The following is a 21,220-nucleotide window of genomic DNA, read 5'->3' on the forward strand; positions in this document are numbered from 1 at the left end:
GATTAAATCTCTTACCGGGGTGGCAAAAAAAAAAAAAAAAAAAAAATGTCCAAAGCAATTTTCCAAAGCACAGCCTGAAATAATTACATGTTGATGTGGCAATTGATAGCAATTTCATCTTTTTGATTTTGCTCAGACGCATTCAGAACAGAACAGAAAAAAAAAAATCACACTCTCCGTCTCATCTGCAAAGAACTGATTGTTTTACAGTAGAGAGACGAGAGCGCTGCGAGCGATCTGGCACCACCGCTCGGGTGTCTTGTTACTCTTGTTCTGTACATGTAGCTGGATGTAGGAAACGTTAAGGTCTCTGCGAACACATGAATGCGTCATATTCTTCTGCAAGACTCGGTGTTGGAAAGCTGTCTGGCCTGAGGGGGGGGGGGGGGGGGGGAGCTCAGTGTGCACAGCAGTCTGCGGTGTGAAATAACCCGCCGCACGAGCCCTGCCAGTCCCGCTCCCTGCCAGTCCCGCTCTCTGAACTGTCCGCCGTTTTTTTTTTTTTGCGCGATCCAACCTCCTCCTTGAAACGTCGCCCGGACTCTCTCTCTCTCTCTCTCTCTCTCTCTCTCTCTTGGAGCTCACTGTCTTGGCTTCAATGCCTGGGATGCTTAATCCAGTTTCGTATCATCCACTTCTGACCGGAGCACCTCTGGACCACCAGGCGAAGGCCGAAGTTGGCGTCTTTGGACATTTCCACCTCCAGGCATCGGCCGGTGTCCCTGCTGATGATCGGACCGTTCTGCAACGAAAGCGCGTGCGGGGAAAATAGCGTCAAATTTGCATAATCACTTCAAGAAACGCCAGATGGCTGCAACACAAAGCGCTCAGTTCTCAGAATAACTCTTGTGTCCCGATGCCTGTTACGGCGTCAATGACAGTTATTGCCCATTCAATAAAGACGAACTCCAAAAATACATGCTTCGCTGTCTCGTTTCAGCCTGCTTCACGTTTGGAGTGTTTTAAGTATTTATTTATTTTTTTTCCCCTCCTCACCTGTGTGAAGTCCCACAGCCGCTGGGAGATCCTCGAAACGGCGTCGCATTTCTTCAGACTGGGGGTGCGCCCTCTGCCGTCGTCGACGAGGCATTTGGTGTCGGGCAGGAAGGTGGTGGAACCCAGGGGCCCCAGCTGGAGGAGGCCCTCGGTGGAGTAGCGGGCGAGCTGCGACACAGAGATACAGAGATAAGCCACAACGTCAGACTCGATATTAGAGAACGCCTCAACTTTGGATCTGCATCGTTGGATGATTTTGCTGCCAATTTTTATTTTCCCCATTACTTTTTGTTGCAATATTCCAGTTCAGAGCGACGCCTGGAAAAACCGTATCTATCCCTTCATCAACGCTACAGACTCCCCCCCCCCCCGACCAAAACTTGATCCCCTCGCCGCTTAATCCTGCACATGAAAGGCTCCGCGACGATACGTATCTGTTACGTAAGGATACAGTAGAGATAGCATTTATTATTTATAGGAGCGATCCTCTCTGAAAAATGAGATGCCAAAGAGAGAGGGGTGGGGGGTGGGGGGTGGGGGGTCTTCAGGACAGAGGTAGTCCTGTGCTGAGAGGGAGAACGCACCCACATGAAGGTCCTGAATCTCTCCCTCACACACACACACACACAGAGAAAACCATCCATTAAAGCCTGGGTTAGGTAGCTTTATTATGCACGGACTCGTGTGGACCAATGTAACAGGATGCCTCTGAACCCATACTGTTGATATGCCGACTTATGTGAACAATGCGTTTAATGAATGCCAGTCGTTACCCTTTTGTTGCTTGTTTTGAATATTTCAATTACGGGTAAATAAGGAATATTAAAACGAGATGGGGGAAAATAAGCTTCGACACATTTCAGATCCCATTGCAAATGCAGGTCCTTGTCACCACTATCTCTACAAACACCCCGAAAAAACGTTAATGAATTCTCTCGGCGCTTCAATTATAACGGAATAAAAAGCAGTTAGCGCCGCCACACACTGTTAATCCTCGTTCAAGTGCCTTCGCCGATCAACTTTAGCGTGTAAAAAAATCTCTCCGAGCTGATTTTGAGGCTTTTTTTTTGTGTGGAGCGCTTTCTGCAAGATGGATGGAGGAGTGCGGAGCAGGCAGCCTGTGTGGGCGTCGCAAGGCTCTCCTCTGGAGGAGAGAGAGAGAGAGAGAGAGTGTACAGGCGGTTTTCAATTCAATGTTCTGCCCTGAAGAAACACTCCCAAAGAAAAGAGAAAAACAAAGAGGCGCCACTTTGTGCATCACTGAGGGGGTTAAACGCGCTCGACTGGGGCCGGCTGGATCGCTGTTAATGACGCTGGCCTTGATACGGATAATTCTTTCGACTTCCGGGAAACTTTCAAGTGATTTCATTGAACCGGATGAAAGACGTTCGCGGAATTTGTGATAAAACGTCTTTGATGAACAGCGTGAAACAATTGCGCCTGCCTCAGAAACGAGCTGCAATCCTCGAGAGTCGATGTTTCACAGCTTGTACTAATGCTATACACATAATGCCCTGATCTTGTTGTATTTCTCTCAAGGTGGCAGCCTAAAGGTCATTATTACAGACAGTTTGATTAGGAATTTCTCAAGGTCTTGGCGTCTTGGGTCTCTCGGCGTTATAACACCCTAAGCAGATTTACGCGCGGTGTAAACTATGACTGGGCACAAGGAAAAAAAAACCCCCGCATAATCCCCGCTAATACCTGTTTACGGCTCAGTCTGGAAGCCTTTCATACGCTAATACATTTAAAATGGGACCATAACAAATAATTAACGCGAGGAAACGATTCTGCCAAGCCAATTAACCTGTACTCCTGCAGAGATGTTAGACGCTCCATTGCCTCCCTGGCACCGTAAAAAGTTTTCGGAGCCACTTTTTTTCTTTTTTTTTTGGAGGTCAAGCTAATCACAAGTTTCCTAATTAGCTCGTTAACGGAGCCGCACCGCCGGGGTAATGTAAATATAAGGCGGCGGTGTTTGTGCATTGTATTGGAGATGTTATTTCTGAAGGGGAGATCTCCTCCTGGGCTGTAATCTCCTCGTCTCTGCCTTGCTCCGCCACCGAGTGACGATTACGGTTCGGCTTGGGGGGCTTGGGGGGCTTGGGGGGGGGGGGGGAGCTCTGGAGCCGGCACATGTCCTCTCCGTACGGGGGCCCCATGTGTGAGCTTCCGACCGCTACGCAAACCCCTATAAGGGGACTTAAGAGGCCCCTCAGCACCATACACACCCATGTACACCACGCATAGCTGGGATTCCTGCTGGTAAGAACCCATGTGTGTTTGCTTCAAAGTCATAATCCGCAATATTTTCATATAAATACATGTCTGTTATGCTGCTCTCTATCGCTGATTGGTATAACACAATAGTGATTCTGCAAGTTTTACGTTTCTGGTTTGTTTGGAATCAGCAGAAGAAGAAGAACTGGGTAGTTAGCGTGAGCAGCGATAGCCACCATGGCTGAACAGATAAAAAAAAAAGAGAAACTCAAACTGCATCGACAGAAAATCCAAGCTCCGCCCACACACTGTTTGATTGACAGGTGATTTCTGGGAAAAGCAGTGCAGAAACACCACAGCAATGAGCGCTGAGCAACAAAGATGGAGACACAATAGAGTCTAAAAATCCATAGGATCTCACCGATTACCACTTTAATTTTTCTGTATTGAGACGGTAGGAAAGCGAGTTCAGGCAGGATCTCTGTGTGTGTGTGTATTTGTGTGTGTGTTTGATGCAGGGCCTGTAGCCGTTTCCCTCCGCCACTCTGTACACTGCATTAGACTATTGGACAAAGGTGAGACATTACCCATGATTTAGATTTCCATTGGGAGCGCCGGCAGGGAGAGCCTCATTCCTCAGCAGCACAATAAAGATTTATTCTGTGCAATTACATTTTTCCATAAGTAAAAGGAGCAGTGGTAAAAAGGAATGCAAAAATCACGGCGTCCCGCGAAATTGAATTCGGCCCGGCTCGCAGTAATGCCGGCCATCATTGTAATCTAATGATACAAAGGCGCAAAATTCATCTCCATTTGTTTATTTCCCACAGGGGGGAGCGGGATTAAAAGAGTCAGCGTGGCTTTACATTACCGGACCCCACGGAGCTCTCGCTGAGAGGAGAGCCCGGTGAGGCTGCTGCCCTATATATTTTATATTCCGCATGTGACAGATAATAAACACGTCACTCATCAGCCGTGAATAACATTTGCATTGATTCGTGTCTCGGGCGTTTTGCGTCTCGCTGCACAAAAGGAAAACAAACAGGCTGCCGTCCTCCCACCCACACCGCCCTTTACCCTGGCATCTATTTTTTTTTTTTTTTTTTTTTTTTTTTTTAGATCTTCATTTATTCAGGCAAAGGTTATGCTGAGTGCACATGTTCTTTTTTCAGCATCGCCCTACTTCATATTCATGCACTTACACACATTCTCACCTGGGAGCTAACCGGTCTTCTACTGATGCTTACTGAGCAGCTCTAAAAGAGACTTTGAGGGGGCGGGGGTGGTGGAGGTGGGGGTCTTGCTCAAGGGCACTTTGACGGCTTTACAGTCACAAGGCCGCTTCTCTAACATTAAGGTTATACCAGCAACCATTGGCGCCTTTACAAAGAGGTCAGGCCCTCGCTTGAAAGGATTGAGGTCAAAGGTGCGACATGCAGCATTTTAACATCAATAAATCATGACCACATTCATTGTGAGACATGTACGGTACGAAACGGGAAAAAATACACAACTTTATTCCAGTTCCACTACTGTAACTGCATACTGGGCTAACTTCACATTTGCTTACTTGGACAGAATCTATATTAGCTGTTATCAAGGGCTGGTATTACCTTCTTTTTGCTCTTCAAAACACAGAGAAACACCAGGGAGGGGATATAGACACGAGTATACTGTAGCATCATTACAGTAGCACTAAGTGCAAGTGGATGGATGATTTTGAGTAGAAGACTTGATGAACATTGGCTAGTGATTTTGTTGTTTACTGAGCCTATTGAAAGCGGCGGTGTGTTAGGACCCTACTCTTCTGTCCAATGACAGCAGCCCTCCCCGCGGCCCTGGCAATCTTATTGTCGCTCTGGTGCCGCTGCCACCTTCACTTATTGAATAATGTCTGATTGAACTTCTAAGGGGCTTTTAGAGGAGAGTAACTGCACCGCACCGTCTAAGAGAGACTCCACGAGTTTCCGAAAAAAAAAACGCTTAATGTGTTGATTTATAAATCCAAGCGAGCGTTTTAACATTTCCCAGGAGTGCAATACAAGGAAAAGAGAAATACACTTTTTAATTCTCTTTTGGAAGAATCATCACAATAGCACAAATACACATGTGGCTGACTGGTAGATGAGCGTGTGTTGGGTCTGACCTGGGAGGACATGCCGTGGCAGGGGTAGAGGATGGCTCTGTCGTCGTCCTCGGCGCCCTGGTCCAGGCAGTAGCCGCTGGCCTTGCTGTTCCTCACCTGAAGGACACCACACAAGGTTACTTTCAAGATGTAATCTGTCACAAATTACCCATTACCTGTTAAAACTGGAAATTAGTCATGTAATCCGTTCCGTTACTCCAACACAGCAATGTAATCTAATATAATCTTGAACATTTTTCCCCGGAAGCATCTATTTGAGCAATTCAATAAGTAATCACTTTCACATTTTTGAAGTGTTGTACTCATTTGCTGTGTTTTGTACAGTAACTGTAAGTGAGTGCAATTACCAGTTTATTAGGGATGGGACGATATATCGAAATTCAATATATCACAATGCAAAAATGTGACAATACGTATCGTGGGGCAGAAAAATGAATCGCGATATCAGCTCCATTTTATTCTGGTGTAGTAACCACAAATGAGACGCTTGACCATCACAATTTCACAAGCTCTCCATCTGTATTATATTGTTTACACTATGTAATGACATTTTGTTTACATTCTAGCAAGACTTTGTTGTCATTGAACTTTTATTAATGACATTTTATCGTGGTTGTATTGACTCGTGAACCCCATATCGTGAGAAAATGACCCCGTATCGTGAGATAAGCATATGGTCCCATCCGTATAATTTATTGTAGTCAGATTACTGGAATCCTTTTACATCTGCTCTGTTACTCCCCAACCCTGGAGACTGGAGTCATAACAGTGGGTAATAAAATCATTTTAATTTTTAAGTAGAGTTGGCACTCCCTTTGGCATTATTTTTCCTTAGACAGTGTGGAGGTTAGCAGGGCTGCAGAGTGCAGCAGAGACGAGAGAGAAGGTTTCTTAGGATGCAGTGTTACCCACTCCACCATCTCTGGGCAATTCAGTGTGTTTCTCTTGAGGTCAGTTGCTAACCCACCTAAAAGAACTTCATTAGTCTGGGATTCAATGGAGAGTTTTTGTGTCTCATGACGGTCTACATGCTGTTCCAGAGGCTTTTCCACCCTGACAAGAATAAAATTCCGGGGGAAACACTGAATCCTTGTCATTTTTTGGACATTTTTGGTATCGTTAACAGCCTTCCAAATCCACATAAGTGAAACCCTAGTGTATATTAACACAGCGATCAAGATCTTTTTCTTTCCCTTTGATTAGAGCTAGAGATAGTGAGTCTGTTGCTCCCACTGCTCAGAAAGTACTTGCATTGCTGCCTACTGCGCGGTCTTGCTTTGGTTACTTCTGCAACAGAATTGAAGCTGAAAGCAAATCGATGGCCTTTGTTTATTTAGGACTGCTCTATTCCCTCCAATCTGACCCTCCCTTTCATCCCCCTGTGCACGTTACACCGTCTACCGGACCCGGTGTGGCTCTTTCACCCGGCGGCGTCTCATATCGGAATCATCTCAAAAGTAATAATCTTGAGGCCCGGGCCCCTGATGGGATGTCATCATGCAGTGGCCGGTCCCAGCTCTCTCTCTCTCTCTCTCTCTCTCTCTCTTTCTCTCTCCCTCCCCTCCAGGCCCGCAGACGGTAGCGCGCGCCGAGCGTGGCTCCGGGTCTGTGTGATTTGAATGCGGACGGCTTCATTTCCAGGTTGTGACATATCTATCATGCGCCGTCGTCGGGGGAAGGTTCCACTCCGCCGGTCCGGTCAGCATGGCCGAGTGCGGCGCTGATGCCCGGTGACAGATGAGACTCACTTCTGCTGCTGCGGCGGCGGCACAAGGCAACCCGCTTCCCGGGGCTTGTCGGCCGATCTGAAATAGTGCCACCTAAGTGGGCGCCGCTCCTGAGGAATCCATTAGCCGGGTGCCAGAGCCCGAGCGAGGAGGGGAGAGGTGCCGGAGTCACGCGGCGTTGATGAATCTAGAGGTTAATTTTGATGTATTCCGACAACGCATTCGGAGAGCATATCGATTTTCCTCTTTTCTCCATTGGTGGAATCGATACGGGGGAAAAAAAAAAATGGGTTTCAACGTACTTCCAAATGGTGTCTGACTCTGGTGTGCGTTCGATTCTTCAACCTGTCATAATCGTTTTTTTTTCACCCCCCCCCCCCCCGCCCGCTGTGCCGAGCGCGCAGCCGAGCCCAAAACAATCAAGTCGGAATGGAAAACTAATAAGTGTTTAATTAAACCTCATTATGAGGAAATTGCATCTAATCTTGTGTGGCGGTGCCGCGTCGCCATGGCAACGAGGTGCCTTTACCTTTTCCGGTCGGCCGCGGCGAATTAATTTTTCTATTCCCGTCAAAAGTGTGATCTTTAAAGTGGAGAGGGTGTGAGCCGCGCCGCCACTATGGCATGTGAATGCTGTTTATCTGTGCTTTATCCATCGGGCACTCAACACTCTTGCCTTTGAACATCCCCCTCTCTGCAAATGAAGAGTTTCTGCATGAAGTAGATATCAACTAGCCTCTGAAATCTGTGCTGCAGACAAATGTCCCTCAAATAATGCGACAAAGCACTGGCACAAAAAAGATCCAGATAGCGAATTAATAAGCTCTCGCCCGGCTAATTTTCTCTTTTTTTTTTTATCATCTGTGGAATCAAATTAGCTGTATCCATGTATGCATTGTCCTTAAACCATAAAGCTCTGTAATAGAATTAAACGATGACGCAACGACAAAAAATTAACACGCAAGAGAGTATATCCTCTAATCCTGTTAGCGGGGAGTCTTTTCCTCACCTCGCCGTACGTGATGGTGTTGTTGTAGATGCGCATCTCCGGGTAGACGTGCTCCAGGTACCAGCGGAAACTGCGACACTGGAGCCGCTTCCTCAGGGCCACGCGCTCCGACACGTCCCCGAAGTCGACCCCCGGGTTCTGTTGGCAAACGACACAAAAAAAACAAAAACAAACACACACACACACTCGTTTTAGCCAGCGGTCGCTTTACTTAAGCGGCGTGTGACGGTGCGATAGGAAAATGGAAGAGGCTGAAGGGTTGAGTAGGAAAGCAAGGAGGTTGGGGGGTGGGGGGGGGGACAGGGGGATGAGAGTAGGTATACAACAGCGTTTAGTTAAGAGATGGATAGATGCGCCCGTCATGTGGGACCTTCATTGTTCTTTCATTAGACATGATCCTGTGCTGAGCAAATTCTAATCAGCTGCTTAATTATGAGCCCTCATGGCCCTGCCGGCTTTATGGAGGTGGCTTCCCAGATTGATTGGGGGAATGCCTAATAGCTGCGCTGCCTGGCACAGTGGCCTGGCTCTGATGCACACGCACACACACACACACACACACACACTCACACACATGCAAATCACCATGCGTATCAGCACGTGCATGCACAGTAATATGCAGATAGTCACAGATACTGTATACCCACAACAAACATACATGTCAAAGAAATAGCCTTCACACAGTTAGACACGGTTAGCTGCAAAGGCGCACACACATACGCACACATATCACGTATTAGCATGCACACTAATATGCAAATATATGCACATACAGCCACAGAAAACATGCATGCACATGTAAAGGCAATAGCCCTTCTACAGAACACACACACACTCACACACAGCCACACCACACTGCCTCATTACCAGCCAGTGTTTCCAGGCAGATGCCTCTCATCACTTTCCCCTCTCTGTCGGAGTCTGCAGCCAGCTGCTGACACTCCTCTCAACATCTGTTAATAATGAATTCTAGTCGCCGTCATTGTCTGCTAGATTTATTTATTTTTTTCTCTTGACTGTAAAGCAACACTAGCAAATGCATTCAATTTCAGGGAGATGTTGTTTTGGACTTAGGGCTGGCGACCGTGGTGAATCGCATCCCCCCCCCACCCCCCAACCCCCACTCCACCCTCCTCCACTCCACCCTCCTCCGCCACCAACCAAAGTAATTGTGCTCTCAGCAGGCATCTCAGACAATAACACGAATCTGTGGTTCTGTGTACGGGGGAGGAGGGGAGGGGGAGGTATATGGAATAATCGTAGCATTAGGTCTTTGTACTGTACACAAAATAACTCTGCGCCACAGGACAGCTGGGGTAATAACGCGCCGTGCCACTGTGTTTGTAATTACACTGCAGAAGGGATGAAGCCCGATTGGCTAGTTTGTCAGAGCTCCCCCCCTCCTCTCCCCCTCATCTCCCCACGCTAAGGTGGTTAAAACATTTTCCCAGTTGGTCCTCCCTACCTGCACCTATTGTGTTCTCGTGTAATGATGTTTGTGCCAAATTTCCAGACGATATGCAGATGATCATTATGCTGATCCCTTCTTGTGCCGATGCCTTTGTTGGACTGCTGCACAGCCCCTGATTGTTTTGTTATTGACAGCACTGTTTTCTATCATGCTGTCTGTTGTTGGGCCACGTTCAGAGGCCTTTTCAGGCCGCGTCCTTCACTGACAATCATCCCATTCTGCATGGTTGAAGAGGCAATTAGGATTCAACATTAAACTCTTTATTAATGAAAGTAGCTGTTTATTATTTTGCAGCTCATCTCAAACGGCCCTTGAAAGCAATTAAGCTTAACTGATGTGTATGAAAGTAGACTCTGATTAAACATGAGGCTCCTCTCATTCATTTGGTGCACCTCTCTCATCTGTTTGGAGTGAGACTCCAGTGCCGCTTTGCTCTGCCTTACCCGCCGCACCCGCCGGTGTGAAGGTCGAGTGGGATGAAATCTGAATTCAGAATTTCTATTGACTGGCGTCTCTGGAGACCGGGGCTGCTTGTCTGAATGAACAAGTGAGAATCGGAGAGAGGGAGCAAAAGGAGCTCGGGGATCGAGGGAGGGAGTGATCTAAAACGAGGAGGAACTTACGTTCATGGGAATGTTCCAGGCCATGTAGACGTGGGATTTGTATTCATCCATCCACACCTCTGCGGCCCGCAGGGCATTGCGCTTGGCGTAGTAATCAATGTCATTGTTGTAGGGCTTCTTGGTGCGCTCGATGTGGGCCACTCTGGCGCATGGCAAGACCTCCATACTCCCTCCACACTGCCATACCTACACAGCAAGACAGAGAGACGGTGTTTCAATCAAATGTGGATTTGCAAAGGAATTTCATTACCAAGCACTTCTCTAATATACATGAACACTGTCTGGACGTAAAAATATGTTTTACATCTACTGTCTGGGTGCTCTGGCTCTGACTCTTGCACTGCTTACTACTGGTTGCTTGTAATTTTGGTGAGCTAAGAATTTAAGGTTATTCTAAGGTTGCGCTCATTGTAAGTCACTCTGGAGAACAGCATCAGCTTACTGCTTAAAATGTAAGATGTACAACATAACGGAATAACACAGTCTGTGGCCAAACTCAGCAGGGACACATGGCAAAGAAATCTAGTGCTGAACATCCCAGCACACAGAGCACAGATCTCATCCCGAAATATGCAAGACACAAAGTTCATAGAATATTCAAAAACAGAAGCAGAGTTGAGAACAGCATTATATGCACAGTGGTCACTAAACATCAGGAAATGCACTATACAAACTGTTCAGTACAAATACTGACTACCAAAGTAATTTTGTGGCAATGCTACCTCTTCCCAAATATTTGTAAAACCTTTGTGAAGGACCAATCTGGAATTTGTCCCCATTACAAGTTCTATTTATATCTTAAGTCTTCATTTGCAAAAGGCTCTATATCCATTTTGAAAAGAAAAAAAAATCCTTAGTACCTCATTTAATATCTTTATGATAGAGTGGATCAAGCCTGCAGCATTATCATTTTTTTATGATAATCATAATAACTTCAGCTACCTCATTTTAAAAGTACCACAATTTATTTAAATGTTATGCTATCAGTCATATTGTAATAGAACACTGAATATATAAAACTAAAGTCTGTTTTGAAGCTAAAAAGGTATGGTCCAATTTTCCAACTGGAGTCACAGTAGGATCTGAAAGACATTATTTTCCATCAGCAAATCCTACCAATGTATATGTGTATATAACCATACATCATAGCCCAAAAAACAAAACAAATATGACTGGGACAATGAAAACGAGTGCTTCTTTAATGTCACTAAAGATCCTATGTCGTCAGGTTTTCCTGTTAGCCGCCTCCCTGTTTAAGCACACGTTTGCTTGATGCAGCAATTAGGCGTTACGGCCCATTATTTTCTGCTGAACTGAGTGAAAAAGCGCGTGATAAATGACTCTGCGAGCCAATGGTCCATAAATACTAAAGTCCCCGGGGAGTTTGCCTGTGACGAACCAGAAAACCCTGACACCTGACTGCCGAGCACTGTCTGCATGTGCATAAGGAGTCATATATAAAGCCAGGCAGTAAATGCATGTCATCTTGAAAAGGAAAAAAAAAACATCCATCACCGCAGAAAGTATTGATTGATTGTAGCCTGAGGGATGGCGTGACAGTGCGCTGACATACTCAAGGTAAGAAAATAGTGGCAGGCAGTCACATGGCGGTACGAGAGTGATTCCTCAACGTGCGGCAAAAGATTTAAAGTTTCAAATTGCTGTGAAATAACTTGCACCAATGAAAAATATACAGTATGCAAATTTGACAAGTATGCCATGCTGCGGGAAAGTAGCCCAGCAGTTAGAGGCTTGCAAAACGACATCGGAATGGGACAGCATATGGTAATGTCCTTCCAGCCTTACAAACCGCAGAGCCGGCACCACCCACAGTCTCTTAATGACGATCGCCACAATGCTAAACAGATGTTCCGACCCATTAACATTTCTCTGAACCCAGAACTGTACCCCATGCATGGTGTTAAAGGGGATGACTGCTGCAAAACTATTCTCTCAATTAATTCAAGATCAGGGGGAAAGCTGGCGCTGAGCTGATCATGTTTATTTAATGGCGTAGGAATAAGCATAGCTCCTGGAGCTTTAGGGCGCGTTCACGCCAGGCATGTTTGGAGTGGTTTATTCAAACTCTGGAGCGTTTACTCTTTTGGTTCGGTTTGCCAGTGAAATTGGAGTGAGAAGGTAATCCAACTAACTACAGGAAACAACCCCAAAACACAAGGGATTATGGGAAAGCCTAGCATAACAAAGTGAAGTCTAGACTGATGCTCATATTAAGCTATTTCTTCATTTGTTCTTAGCTAGCATGAACACCAGAGAAGAAGAGTGCAGACAATCCCATCATGATTCAAACAAAATTCCCAACAAAATTCTGTCCAATGAACAACCTACTTGTTAGTTACCTGGTTAACTTGCAATTGGGCAATGTGAACCAAAATGTACTAAATATAGAAATGCAACAAAGTAAACTTTTCCATTATGGTTTGCACCAAAGAAAACAAACTGTTAGGATGAGAGATACACTGCTGCTGAAATCAAGACAGCAGTTCTGAAGAATGTGATGGTACAGTGCATATAACATACCATCTGTGATGCTGGCATGAGAGATATTCTTATGCAATCACACTGAACATTAGGCAAGTATGACTAGGTAAGTAGGTTGTAAAGAATGCGATATATAATACTATAACAAAAATTTTAACTCTGCAGATATCCATCCAAGCAGTATCAGAATACGGATCGATCCAATTATCCAATAACCCGACCAAAACTGTTGCAGAGTAACATCAGGAGCATCATCTGTAAACATGTGCAAGCTGAACACTAGTTAAGACAGCAAAAAGTCAAATCAAATCACCGGAGTAAGCTGTTTAAACTGATGTTCCTGTGGGCGTCATGCAGGCAAGGTGTTTGAATCAGTAAGCCTCCAGCCATATGGCCAAGTGTGCAGCGCTCATGGAAATGAGACCCCATCAAACATTTACCAGGTCCCAATTATCATAATTTACATGTTGCCGTAATGCTCAAGAGTGTACGAAGGCGTGTGTTTAATTGCACCTTAATAAAGGCATCTGAGGCGTTTGTCCTCTGTTGCTCTCTGTTATCCTGGAACCCTTTATTGTCTCCACTGTATCAGTCGTTGAGTAGTTCCCTTGGGCTGACCTAACCTTTGTCATCTCAATCGACTGGCTGACCCCTCATCTCCAGTGCTGATGATCCACGGTGACCCGGGCCTAAGAAATCCATTAGTACTTAGAGCAGGCTTTACCTGCTTTGCTGCTGCCCATGCCGAGCGCTGCCGTTCCACAATGGCCTTCATGGTAAGCACATTTATGTAAGCGTAGCTGCAATACCAACTTAATGGTAAGTCTTAAGTCCCTGTTGATTCCGCTGAATGCTTTGTGTACCATGCTGAGCTCTTTGTAATGCGGTGTTTCTTTGGTTTCTTTATCCAGGTTTCCCGTTTAAAATCAATAGCGTCTGCGTGTGTGTGCATAATGCTGGTGCGCATATCTGTGTGTGAGTGCTTGTGGATGTGGAGCACTCTTGGATAATTGAAGGCGTGTATATGTGTAATTGCAGTTACCAACTTGCCCGGCACTAAAAGCAAATTGAAGATCAATATTTTCTCAACCGCCATTTCCAGAAGGTCAGAAACCCAATAGCTAACTGAGCTTGTGAAGTAGGTTATAGTTCCTTTGCATCACATTAGGCTGCACTCAAAAGCCAGAAGCCATGCATTTACAAAAAAGTACTTTATTCAGTAATGAAGAGAAGAATGATTATTTTCTCATTCACATCCAGTTTCTACAGCTGCGTTGGATTTGGTGTAGGTTGTCCTTTTTTGGGGGGCAAAGTTGTCCAACATGATTCGACCAATCAGAGCCCAAATTCCTACTTCAAGTCTCTCTCCACTTCAAGTGGCAGAAAAACCAAAACGGAGAAATGACAAAGCCTATTTTCGAGACCTCTTTGGTCTTCAGCGGTTTCAGTTTGAACGCAGTTTATTTTCCTCTTAACGTCCATTCAGTTAATTTAATGGTAGCAGCTGAGGCTACTGTATGTGGAGAGGTTGGCTAAGTGTTGCTTTGACTCCAGCTGAAGCCATCGCAGGCTCTCAGCGGGGAGAGAAGCCAAGACCGGACCACAAACGTCTCAACACGGTAGCTCCGGCTACTTGGCTAGTATTGACAGTATTGACTGGAGCTTTTTCGGGTACAAGTGAGCGGCTGCTTTCAGTTAATTGTAAGTGTGTTGCAGCGTGAAACGATAGTATGTGTCCTTACTCAAATTTGCTTTCTGTAAATTAAAGTGTAATCAGCACCATGCCACACTAGAATCACGTACCTTGCTCCCACAACTTGTGTTTGCCTTAGATCTCCGTAGTATTGTGCACATCTTCCTATTTTTAATCAAGCCATTTATAGTGGCGGTTAGGTTTGAAATAAGTGTGGAGAGACATTCAAGGGGAGCTGTGTGTCATGCACTTCAAGATTGTACAAGGTTGCCTTGGGTCTTATTTATTTTTGGAATTTGTGTGATGTTCTCATAATCTTATAGGCTAGATGTTAGGATTTTTTGGGGGAAATTTTGAATGTAAACAAACATGGGTTTGATAATTTAATCTGTTATGTTGGTAGGTGTCAAGCTTGAAACTAGCACTAAGCTAGTTTTCACTTGTTTTTCTGTGGTGGCAGCAACAGACTCCACTGCCTCTGAAACAAGACTCCCACTGGTGATTAGTCAACCAGCGTGCGATGCTTTGACATGACATGTTTGGACATGTTGTGGCCGCTGCATCAGCCAGACAGTTGATAAAACACTTCATGTTGGCCTAGTGCTCACAGCGCTAGACGTAGGCTAGGCGGTTCAATTTTACGCGCAGTTTAACTCTTCCTCTTTCCCCATTTAGCTGGATATCGGATGATTTTATCTGTCTATCTGAGATTGCTGTGCTGCGACCGTGTAATAACCGGTGTGGCTCGTCATTGTGTTCATTTCCTACAATTCCCAGCTGCACTGGTAGAAGAAGATCCTGAAGAAATGGCTAGATCATTGCTGGGATTGGCCAGATATTACATTTCTGTTACGCTGAATACATCCACAACTCCACCCATGTCTTCATCATTGGCAATTACAAAAATGGGATTCCCTTACAGTTATTGCAAAAACAGTCATCAGATTACATGTGTTATGGGAAAAAATGGTGATTAGCCTACTTGATGTATTACTGTTTGGAAGGAAAAAGGAATTTACATTATGACATTATATTTTTACATGTCCTTAATAATTTAGGTGGTATCTGATGATAGTAATGATAATCAAATTACAGTATACATTGTTTTAATTAGTATTGTTTATCAAACTCCATATTATATAGACTCTGGAGACAAAGCAATGCAAAGGTACTGGAGCTGAAAGCCATCAGATTGCTGTCTTTTGAAAGTAACTTTCCCAACTGTGAGCGATTATTACCTGCAACAAACACTGTCACTTCAGATGATAACAGCAGATCAGTTTACTTTCCGTTCTTGTTAGAAAACAAATAACAGCAACAAAAACCCCCAGGATAGCATGGCTGATTACGTCGAGCTGCTGTAGGATCTTACATGCTAAGCTCTGTTTACCTCTGGGAGCAGGCAGAGTCTGAGAGACTGTCAGCCACCTGTATGCATTCTTATGCTGTTTACCTTGATCAGCGTTGATATCCTTCAGAGTAATTAGTGTGACTGACTGTGTGTGTGCAGGGCTTGGCATTCAGGTAAATTTGCCACTGGCCCTCCTAACCTAATGCTAAATGTTATACAGACGAATTCAAAGAATATTTAGCAACAACGCACCATTATATTACTGCAAGAAAATTATGTGACATTATGTATTTTGTCTGGCCCGAGTCGGCTACTTAAAAGGTTAATACTGGCCCGGAGGTCTGGAAATATGCGTCTGGGCCAGCGGGCAAATTGCAATGTCGAGCCCTGGTGTACGTATATGCGTGTGTATATGTGTGTGTGTGTGTTTCTGGTGGCTAAGATGTTCCTAATGCCACATTCACGTCATACTGGAAGGAACAGAAGAACAGGAAGACCTCTTGTTGCTACCACCTGGAAGCGTTCACATATTTAACTCGCTGGAACTCCCACGTCCAAGATGGCGATCGTCAGGTCGATTGCTGCGGCGCTCCTTCTTGTAATCATAAAGTATTTTACAATCTACTAATATCATCTTCTTCTGAAAGACCTCGAGGAGCAAAGGAAATGGACATCGGTGGATTTGCTGCCGTGCTTGCTGCCTTTATTGACGCACGTTTGCAATTCGTGACACAAAGCGGGAGATATTGGAACCTACGAGGCTGACGTCACGTTTTTCGCAGTCGGCAGCTCGTATTTATGATAAATCCAATATGATGTGAATGTGGTGTAATGCTTCTTGTCATCATGAATTGTGCAAGTGCGTCAATAAAGTGGAAATGTGGCAGCAACTCCACCGATGTCGATAGTCCAAGAAAATAAAAGTAAAAATTTTCCATTGTATTCGCACAATACAACCAACTCTACTTAAGGGCAGTGATCAAAGTCTGCTGCAGTTTGTTTATGGTCAATTTTAAATTCACAAAATAAAAATGACTTTGGGTGTGGCTGTTCCAAGTTAAACACATGAGCGCGTCCAAGTTGTAGCAATTAGATGGCATGCTGTTCCTCCATTCCTTCTGATGTTGTATGAACATAAGCACAAATCACACTGGAAAGGGCTCATCAGAAGCCACTAACTATACAACAGGGGAGGAGGAGGAGGAGGAGGAGGCTGGAGCAAAACAAACTTCCTTGATTTAACAACAACATGGAACATGGCGTCTGCAGGGAGTCAGATCTGTCTTTGAGGATCATCAATGCTGATCTGACCTTTTCCGACACATGAGAGAGCCCCAGTTCTGATGATTCGGAGGGAAAACAGGTGGCGCTCAGCAGACTGCTGGCTCAATGGTGTGTGTCACATTCCAGGGTTTCTTATCGCTCCATCCCCCTGCCTGTATCTTCAGAACTAGGGCTTCAGCCAAAGCATTAGCAAAACAAATCAGACCAAATGCCTGATTTTTTTCTTTTTTTTTCTCTTTTCCCTGGACACAAAAATCATAATAATGATGCTTGCCCTTGCGTTCAGGCTGGAAGACACATTGCCGCCACGCTGAGAGCAGCTTTGCCGCTGAATTGCTCTCGCCTCGTGTCCTTGTGTGTGGTAAATCACTGATCTGTAAGTGTGATCATCTAGGCGGGCTAGTAATGTTGTGATGTGTTTGTTCCGTATTAATTAAACCTGCCATTGCTATGGAAGAGGAACATTTGTTGCCTGGAATCAAGATGCTTATAATACTGAAGTAAAGCATTGTGCGAGGTGATATGATGTCTTTGGGAATATTCACATACTGTATGTTCTTAAAGACTTGCATATGAAATATAAGCTTTGTGAAACTTATTGTATTCACTGGAACTCACAATGCAGGTCTGTAATATTTTATAAATATTACAAATGTAAACAAATCTTTGTAAGCCTTAAAACACATGCTGACACATACATAAATTATAACGATAATGATAATGTCTACAATCCAATAAAACACTACTGTAAACAAAGCCACTACTGGGGATACAGTGTTTCAACAGCGGGCACTGTTCTGCATTTACAGATTGTGCCTTTAAATGCTGTGATATTTTGAGAATATCATAAAATCCACATAAAAAAACAGCTGGGAAAGGTCTTCCAAGGTAGCCCAAAGATAAATAAACAATAAACCGATATGAAGTACCTTGAATACAAATCCATATGTGCACAAATGAACAGAAGTGCAAGGGATGAACACAGAAAAGGCTTGTGTACATGCTGCTATGCAACGGGTTTCAAGCTCAAAGCTGTTCCTCAGGCAGCATTGAATGGGAGTGGAGGAGGATTCTAGAAATAGGAAAAGGGGAGCTTCGTGAAATCACATGAGACAGCCCCAAAATACATATAGACACAGTATACAAATGATATATAATAGATAGTGTTCCTGTCTGTGTTCATCCCTTGCTTATTTTACTTCATTTGTGCACTTATAAATATCATAAAATCAAAATACCAGATATGATTATTTTTATCTTCTAAGTTACTCTTTTGACACCCTGCCCTGCAGGTCCTTAGGAGTAAATTTTTTGTGAAGTCCATTTGGCATTGACCCTTCATAAAAAAGCAGACTACATCATTAAGAAGAAGCACTTAATATGGAGCACTTTGATGTAGTGGTAATGTAATTGCTAATTTAATTTAATTGTCTCTGTACATGCAGTTAGTTAATTGGACCTGGACCATTTGCGTGATAAGCTCCACAGGGCTACAGGAAACATCAGCCATAAAAAGCATAAAGAGCTATTAACAGCAGTAAACAGGTTTCTATCAGCGCCATTACACAATATAATCAATATGACGGGTAAATTCCATTCAGCCAGTAGGGACCTGTGACGGGCGTTATGCATAGGTGCTGTAGCACAAAAGCGGGTTTTCTCAAGTTCTATATGATTCAAAATACTGACGTTTGTGCTTCTGTTGCTGAGAGCTGCTCCCTAGACAAACTAACCTCACATATCCATGCAGAGTGCAAGCCCAGTGCACATACTAGATACTAGATACTATTCAAATTTGACCATTTTCATATGAAAAAATTCCAAAAAATTCCAAGGATTAAGAGTTTCCCCCAGAATTGTATTCTAGTTAGTGAAAAGCCTGAAACAGCATTTAGACCGTCATGGGACACTAAAACTCTGTTGAAACCCAACATACTAATAAAAAGAATACTACTGTCACAACATATTGTGTAGAATCTGATCAAAATTTCAGGTTAAGGGCTTCCCATAGACAACGAGTATAGTATTGATTAATTATACAATGAATGTGTAATCAAACAATTGCATCACATCCATCATAATGGAGGTGGACGACACTGACTGGCTGATGTCTGACATCTGATACTGTATGTTGGCAGACCAGTTCATCGGTGTAACCCTAGCACATATATTTACGATCAAAGAAGGATTGCTTTCAAAATAAAAAACATCCGTTTCACCTTGGCTTGACAGTAAAGGAAAGCAATATCATAAATAAGATCTCCTCTTCCTCTCATTTACTTCTCCTAGACATAGATGAGATTTTTGACCATTTCCTCATACTGAAATCTGCTCCTGGGAAACAGCTCACTCTCACTTTGGTACATCATGCTTCTCTCTTAGCGCTGTCTTTTTTTTCCCTCACGTCTTAATATGCTCTCATTCTATTCTAAGTCTCTAATGGGTCATTAAGGAGAAACATCTCTGAAATCTATCAGCCATCTGATAGCCATCTACAAATGAGATATGCTTCTCTTGTTTGTCTCGAGCGCTTCTTACAACGAACGCTGATGAGTATTCTCATGTGCATCTCTTTATTGCTCCTGTCCCATCTCTTTCCTGCTCCATATCAGCGATCCTAATTTCATACAATATTGAGATATGCTATATTTGTCTGAGATAAAGAAAAGGTAATGTTAAGCAGCAGATCTTTCCTATGGGACGGCTTGTTTTCCTCCCTTCAGGAGACGCCGTTTGCTGCCATTCATTCTTGTACAGTATGAAAAACAACTTCCACAGACTTGGAAATCATGTGAGCTAGATAATGCATCACAGTAAACATGAAGCCTTGATTTGGTTTTGTCAAAGTCTCTTGTTTTATCCTCATGTGTTTGTGCCCGAGTTGTGTGTTTTCATATCATTATCATATCAGTGCTGCATTATGTTACACTCTGCTTACTGGCAATCACCTGACACCCACAGGAAGAAATTCATTAATTGTACAAATTAATTGGATTTATTTGTACACAACTTTTTCACACATTTCGCAAATGTTGATATGCAACTATAAGCTGCAAAACATTTGCGAACCCGACTATGCATTCAAAAAATATTCAACATCCATTTGAGCCCAGACACAACACTGGGGCTGCGGTCGAATAGTCAAAAAAATACGTCCTATTCCTAACCACTTTTCCTTGACCTCGTTGGAAAACGTCATGGGGTCAAGGTGTGAAGGAGAATTCATAAGGGCTTAGGAAAAGACAACCGCGGTGCTAAGAGAATCCGACTGCACTTACACTAGGCTACGTAATTATGCGACGACGGATGTTAATGACGTGGGTCTGCTGTGGTGAAACTACAATGTTCCGGAGATGGACTACTAAAAGATACTTAGATACTTCGCCCCGTGCGTTCTTACCGTGTTGCTTCATGCAGGCTATATAAACGTGGACAACCCGGTGAAAAATATTGCTTCATCACCAAGGTTGGAATTGAAATAAAAAAGGAATATAGGCTACCAGTCACAAAAGTGAAACAGAATGGTTTTCACATCACCCTCCTGTCCACTCATATTTATCGACATGAATCCCAATTGAAATAATTGTTAAATTCATGCAAGATAGGCATAACATGTTAGACCTACAAATCTACTACTGTACATATCGTCATTCTCAAGTTTCAAACATCTTGAATTAAAAACATCATCTGGCTAAAAACGTCTCATATCCCTTTTTCTTGAAAGACAGACTTCTGTGTTATGGTTAATGCTGATTATGATCTGATTATTAAGCCTATGCATATAATAGCTTAAGAACCACCACACAACTCAGTAAACACCTTGAAATGTTGACTTGATTGTGCTTTGAAGTTGTTATGGCTGATACAGGCCTTTATTAAGGCAAGGGTTTCAGCATCTGTGACTGAAGTAAAATTAATTACTGTAATGATATTCCTAAAGGCTGCAATACAACAACGCTCAGAATGAAGAAATAACCAATGCAAACTGAGCATAGGTTACACTACGTTAACTTCACTTTGATCATTTTACAACAGCAGCGTAACGTTCATACTGTAGTTCACCTATGGGTTTAACATATTGTTCAAAACATATAAGCATATTAGCAAGTTATGGCATAAGATGGAAAATGCTTAATAAGCAACGGTAACTTGGAATTGTGGGGCGGCATTATCTCCTTTCCTTTCGTAAAGGATGGTC

The 21,220-nt window shown here is 43.8% G+C and overlaps 1 protein-coding gene across 1 annotated transcript in view; it reads right to left on the bottom strand.

The window, feature by feature from the left end:
• Positions 1 to 595: 595 nt before the first annotated feature.
• galnt9 (polypeptide N-acetylgalactosaminyltransferase 9) overlaps positions 596 to 21,220 on the bottom strand; it is a 74,992-nt gene continuing 54,367 nt past the window's right edge. Inside the window, exons 7-11 of the mRNA XM_071519663.1 lie at positions 10,193 to 10,378; positions 8,099 to 8,236; positions 5,363 to 5,458; positions 997 to 1,164; positions 596 to 742 (exon numbers count right to left, since the gene is read on the bottom strand). Of these exons, the coding sequence (XP_071375764.1) occupies positions 596 to 742; positions 997 to 1,164; positions 5,363 to 5,458; positions 8,099 to 8,236; positions 10,193 to 10,378 (735 nt within the window). The remainder of the gene's footprint in view (positions 743 to 996; positions 1,165 to 5,362; positions 5,459 to 8,098; positions 8,237 to 10,192; positions 10,379 to 21,220) is intronic.

Source organism: Centroberyx affinis, unplaced genomic scaffold, assembly GCF_046629955.1.
Source record: "Centroberyx affinis isolate AG114_WGS23_722 - 3 ecotype Tasmania unplaced genomic scaffold, CSIRO-AGI_Caff_v1 ptg000719l_1, whole genome shotgun sequence".
NCBI lineage: Eukaryota > Metazoa > Chordata > Actinopteri > Beryciformes > Berycidae > Centroberyx > Centroberyx affinis.